This window comes from Mycteria americana, chromosome 14, assembly GCF_035582795.1.
Source record: "Mycteria americana isolate JAX WOST 10 ecotype Jacksonville Zoo and Gardens chromosome 14, USCA_MyAme_1.0, whole genome shotgun sequence".
Classification (NCBI taxonomy): Eukaryota; Metazoa; Chordata; class Aves; order Ciconiiformes; family Ciconiidae; genus Mycteria; species Mycteria americana.
Genome location: NC_134378.1, coordinates 14,773,111 through 14,779,110, shown reverse-complemented (window position 1 = coordinate 14,779,110; position 6,000 = coordinate 14,773,111). Strand labels below are relative to the sequence as shown.

At 53.3% G+C, this 6,000-nt stretch overlaps 1 protein-coding gene across 4 annotated transcripts in view; it reads left to right on the top strand.

Annotated features, from left to right (window-relative positions):
- Positions 1 to 1,437: 1,437 nt before the first annotated feature.
- Positions 1,438 to 6,000, top strand: part of LAMA5 (laminin subunit alpha 5) — a 96,405-nt gene continuing 91,842 nt past the window's right edge. For all 4 annotated transcript variants that reach the window (XM_075516890.1, XM_075516889.1, XM_075516891.1 and 1 more), the window contains exon 1: positions 1,438 to 1,810. In XM_075516890.1, coding sequence (XP_075373005.1) covers positions 1,526 to 1,810 — 285 coding nt within the window. In that variant the 5' untranslated portion in view covers positions 1,438 to 1,525. The remainder of the gene's footprint in view (positions 1,811 to 6,000) is intronic.

Below are 6,000 nucleotides of genomic sequence, written 5' to 3'. Positions count from 1 at the left end.
GGAAGAGCTGGCACTGGGTGGCTGCCCGGTTGGTGACGGCATGTGGGTCTGCAGGCCTCCACCTCCTGATGTTGGGACCCAGCAGCTTTCCCAAGCAGCACCTGGCCGGAGGGCTGCGAGTGTCCGACTGCCTGCCGCGCAGGGCACTGCGGTGACCAGTGACTCCACAGCGCAGGGCACTGCGGTGACTCCGCTCTCACCGGACGGTAAACTTACAATATATCGCTGTATGATAGGCCATGTACACTGCTTTAGGTACAGTAAAAGGAATCTTTCAAAGGTCCCTGAAAGCGCTGAAATGAGTGTAATTGCATAGCCTGCCAGATAAGTGCCCAACGCGAATGTGGTCCGTGGAGCTACGTATTTGAACTACACAGATCACAATGCTTTTTTTTTTTAAGAGCTTTTCATATTTAAGATGGTAACTTTTCCAAGAGGGCTGTTTCCTGGTAGGCTGCCCACAAAAGAGAAACAAAGAGGATGATGTGCGGCAAGGAGCAAATGCCCAGCAGCAGCCTGTGAAGACCTGGACACGCTTAAGAGCTTGTTTTGCTTCCTGTGGGGTTCAAATACCGTAGCAATCCAACTGTATGGACTCCAGACCTGATCTCTGTTGGTCTACTCTCTATCTTCTTAGTTTAAAGAAACAGTATTGGCCAGTTCAGGCACAACGTTGTGTGTGTATCGTTCAATTCTTGGATTTAAAAAAGTCTGTCTGTGCTAGAAAATCAAAGTAGCGTTTTGCTGCATTAATTTATGTATTGTTACATATAACTTCTTGTAATATGTTCAGTTTCTTATCCGTAAAGTGTCTTCCCCCCAGTAGTATATGAAGACCTGGCAGTGAGCGTGTCCTTGCAAGTAACACCACGGAGGGACTGTCCGTGGGTAGCGGAGAGATGGGGAGAAGGTTGGGTTACCGCTGAGCTGCTTCTTTCCCCCTTAGGTGAGAGGGCAAAGCCTTTCCCGGAAAGCCAGCCTTCCTGGGGAAAGTGGAAGCAAATTTTCACTGTCCAAATTTAATGAGAACCAACAGCATACCCCGAGGACAGTAAGCTGGGTTTTGTGGAGCCTTTTACTGTTTTGTTAATTAGTAATAGAGCTTTTCCTGGAGATAACCCGATCTCTCGGTTAATGGAGTTTAACGTCCTAAAATACCAGCGAGCGCGACCAAGGCAGCGCAGCCCCGCAGATACAATAGGCACATTGTTTCCCTGAGGATCCTATCCCCCCTTTTATGGGGGGGGATCACTTCACCCCGCTCGGCCTCTCCTCCCGCAAGGCTGCGGCTGCCGGCGGGGCTGGGGGGTTCCCAGGGCGAGGCCGGCGGGGGGCAGAGGACCCGGCGGCGGCGCTGAGCGAAAGGGTTAAGGGCGGCGGGGCCGCGCACGGGCCGGGTGGCCCCTCCCCGCCGCCGGGGCAGAAGTAGCGCGGCCGCGGCGGCGCGGCGCGCAGTGCCGAGGCGGCGGGACGGGGGAGGCCGGTGCTGCTGCCCGCCCCCGCCGCTCGGGCAGCCTCGGTGAAGATGGCGAGGGCGGCGGAGCGGGGCGGTGCGCGGCTGGGGCTGCTGTGGCTGCTGCTGGCCGTGCCCGCCGCCGCTGCCCGCCCGCCCGCCTCCTTCCCCAGCGATGTGAACGGGCACAGCCTCCACCCGCCCTACTTCAACCTGGCCGAGGGCACCCGCATCTCCGCCACCGCCACCTGCGGCGAGGAGGCGGCGGGCGCCGGCAGCCGCCGCGCCGTGGAGGATCTCTACTGCAAGCTGGTCGGGGGGCCGGTGGCGGGGGGGGACCCCAACCAGACCATCCAGGTACGGCCGGCGGGGGGGCACCCACGCACCCGCACCCGGGCAGCTTGCGGAGCCTCGCTGGGCTGGCAAAGCCGCCTCCCGGCCCGGGGGGCGCAGAAAGGTCCGAGCCCCCCTTTGTGCTCCCCCGGCCATCGCTCCCTCGTCCCACCCCTGTTTTTCAGCCGTCGGTGCGAGAAGAGGCAGAACTCGGTCTCGCCGGGGGCAGCGGGGGCTGGGAAGGGCAGCGGCGGCAGCAAGGAGCGGGGCAGCTCGGAGATGGGTGAGCGAGCGGCGTGCAGGGCCCCACGGCCCCCGCTACCGCTGGTGTTTTCCCACGCATCCCCACTTGCCGGCCACCACAGCCGGACCTGGTGCAGAGCTGGTGTCCACCGGCCGGCTGGTGGGTTAGTGGTGGGGTGCTCTGGGAGGGGGCCAAGGGCAGGCCGGGGTGGTCCCCAGGGCATCCTTCCCCTGCCCAGGCCCGTACCCTGGAGCTGGGAGCCCATCTGAAGCCCCCCGCAGCAGCGGGGCGATGAGGCGCACGTGCTCTTTCTCTCCCAGCCTTGCCAGAAGTTGCACACGTGAAAGGCAGCTTGCTGAGTTCCCATGGCATTATTTTTAAAGTTGTTGGTTCTTTATCTTGATGACATCCTGGGCAAACCAGCTCCTAAATTCCTCTGTCAGTCAGAGAATCAATGTATGAGAAACGTGATAATATTTACCTTTATGGGTCTTAACTCTGCCATTCCCTCTGTGTTCAGTGGGGCATTAGGATGAGCAGAGGAGAAAGTGAAGAGGGTGAATTTTACAAGCGAATGTCAGGTGACTTATCTCAGGGGTCCCATTTTAAGCGGACCAGAAGGAGCTTGTAGCCAGGAATGTAGATGGTAAAAACTGCTGTGCAGTTAAACAGCTATGGTTGTCTTGAAAAGAGGAAAGAACAGTTGTAAACGGGCTTGTAAAACACTAGTTTTAGTTGCAGGAACTTCAGACCCACTCCTGCCTCAGGGCAGCCGAAGCTGGGAAGAGCAGCTCTGATTTGAAATGCTTTGCAGCCTGAAGCCTGCCACGGAGCCCTCAGCTGCTGCTCGCCAGCGTTTTCTGCTCGTTGCTGATGAGGCTGCTGGTGCCAGTTCACCTGTTGCAATGGAGCAGTAGGGTTGTCCGTGTTGTGTGTAACAGTCAAGAAGAGCAAGGGAAAACTGTCAGTTTCTCGGATCGAGCCTTTCTTGGCCTTTTGGTCGGGGTGGCTTTGTTCTAAGATGATCTCTGAAACATTTTTCTCATTCTGGCCACATTCTCCCAAGTTAGTGCTGTACTAGGAATTTTCTGGCTATTGTGTGGTTATGACATGGAATTTTTCCCCTGTTTGTAGTACAAATTGTTGAAGATGTTACTGGATGGCAAAAAGCTAACATCTCCTCCTCTGAGTTTTGCCACCTTTTAAAGCGATCTGTTTCACTTTGCTGCACTGTAAAATAATGTAACTTGAAGAAGCTTTGCTTTAAGTACTAGTAGCAGGAGACTTGTAGGGACCTAGATGTAGTAACTGTGCCTGCAGTGATGCAAAGGTAGGAAGGAAAGGTAAAGTAACTGCTACTATGTGCACTCGTAAACAAATGTGAGTGATCTGCCGAGCAAAACTGGGAGGATAAAACCGCTTGGAAAAGCTGGCAAATGTGGGTAGATGTTTATTGCTCTACATCTGTCCACCTGCGCTCTAGCCACACTGCTAGGTCAGCATGACACACTGCACTAAGGATGCTGGTGACTAAAATAAACCCTTGAGGCTGTACCAGCTTTGGGGGCAGTTGTAATTCATCCTTCAAGTGCAGCCCTTTCCTGGCACCGCAGCGTGTGCACATCCTTCTGGCTTCCCCCTGCTGCCGTACAGGGCTCCTCGGCCGTGGATTTCTGCAGCAACTCCCCTCCCGTGCGCTCTGCAGCTCTGGCACAGGGTCACTTTGATCTGAGCACCTCTTCCCAGACCAGTGGTCTTCGGTCAATCTGAAAGCTTTAGAAAAATCCTTTTGTAGTGGCTCCTCTCCGTGACCACAGGCAGCACCTAAAAGGGAGGGGAGGAAACAGGAGGCATCAGAGCAGAGGTCAGAGTTCCCAATTCATCCTCTGTAGGGGTTTCAACACCACCCAGTGACTAAAGCAATGAGGGAGGTGGGAGGGAAGTGTCCAATTTGAGCAGACTGAAATGACAATAATGAACTCCACATGCATATCCTTGCTGCCCGCATGTCCCACCAGACAGAGTCCCTTCCTTTCTCCGTTCACCTGCTCTGTGCTGCTCGTGCATGGTGCGGCTGTGGTGTAAAGGTGGTTTTGGTCAGGAATTGTGGAAGAATGCCTCTTGGGACCCTCCAAGAGATTTCCACGTGCTGTGGTGGTGAAGGCACGTTTGCTTGACTAAAGACCTAGCGCAAACTAATATGATCATCTAGTCAATGAGTTCAGTCAGTTCTGTGTTTTCTGCTTGTTCTCATTTGACATTGTAGAAGACTTTCAGGAGATAGTCTTAAAATGTCTATCATTGTTAAGCTTTCTGAAGTAATGCTGCCCTAAAGACACTTGCAGTGTTTTTGGCACAGCTTGTGGGAAGGCTCTAAACCTTTTCAAGGAGTTTCCTTTGCTTTATTCAGGGCTCTTTGGCAGAAGACAGCATTTCTAACTGTGGGGGGCTTTTCAGTCTGCAAGGATGTGATGCACAGCGATGCTGAGGTGTGCTGAAAGGGACTCGCCATGGAAGTTTGCTTCCCTTGTCCCACTTGCTAATCGGCATGGGCAATCCTCCCTTACTGATAATGTGTAGAAGATGAGGCACAAGAGAGATTATAGGTTTATTTTTCTCACCAAGCTTTACTGAAGATGCTTGTGGCTATCTGTCTTCCAAGACAGAGATAGCTCTGCAAAGGCATAGCCGTGTGCTCATGTTCCCCATCCCACCCAGCTGCCTGGAGGCTGTTCCAGAGACCTGCCAAAGCCGGCAGGGATCATACGCTGCTCTCAGAGTGAGGCAGGGTTGTAGATGATTACTTTATTTCAGGAGATTAGTTGTATAACAATAAGGGAAGTTACTAGCATTAATTGAAGCAATTATAGACCTTAGAATTTAAAAATATGCAACAAACCTCACCGATTTCAAATCAGTGCTGCTTTTGCTTTGTTTGCACGTTCAATTGCAGTGCTGAGCTATACTTGCCTGAGCAGTGTTGGTGCTTACCAGAGGTCTTGTCCTCTCGCTCTTCCAGGTGCTGATAACAGATGAGGTCTGAAGCTGTTTCATACCTGACTGTCTCTGAATTAAGTGGCATTCTTTTTTGATGTCCTGCAGTTGTCAGTGACCGTCTGGCCCCGTGCTGCTTTCTCCCGTGGCATGTCTCTCGTGCACGGTGCTGCGCAGAGGGGAGAGCTGGCTCAGCCCAGGGCTCTCTGCGGTTTGGGTGACCGTTGGTGTTGTACCTCTGTGCATGTGTCTCTGCTGTGCTTGCACATATGATAGCATTGGACTTCAGGGGTTTAACTGCAGCTGAAGACATGTATTTTTTAGAACAAGTTGCTGTTGCCTGCAGAAAAGACACCTGGTGAGATAGCACCAGCTTAACTCTGGGGGAGCAGTTACTTGATCTGCGAGGACAGCCCCCATAACAGCTTGCAAGCATGCACTTTCCTTGTCTGAAATATTACTTTTTGCCCCCCATTTCCTGCCCTTCTTACCTCATCCCCAGCGGCCCAGGCTGGGTCGCGCTTCCTGGGCTTTTCTGATAAATTAGGCGAGGAGAGCTGAGGTTGGGTCATGGCAGGGCCAGATAAAGCAGGACAAAGCCATCTGCTTTCCCCGAGGCAAGCCGTGCCAGTGGGGTGCCAGGCTAGCCTTTATGCTCAGGGGAAACTTCAAAGTTCCCATTGACGTGAGCGGGAACAGGATCAGGCCTTGCAGGTCTCTGGAAGCTGCCCTCCATTCAAACCTCCTCCTTATCTCTCTCCCTTTGCAGTTTGCTCTGATAGTGGCACTTTTATGTTCTCTAAGCTGCCTTGCAACTTCTTGCATTGCTGAAGTTCTTTATTTGGTGTACCTTGGTGATGTCCACGCCTCTCCTGCTCTGCCAACCTGCTGTCTCCAGTAAGCCTGTCTCTCACAACTGCTTTTTAATTAAAATCCTCTGCTGATGTCAGAACTTCTCTTCCCTGTAGAGACCTGA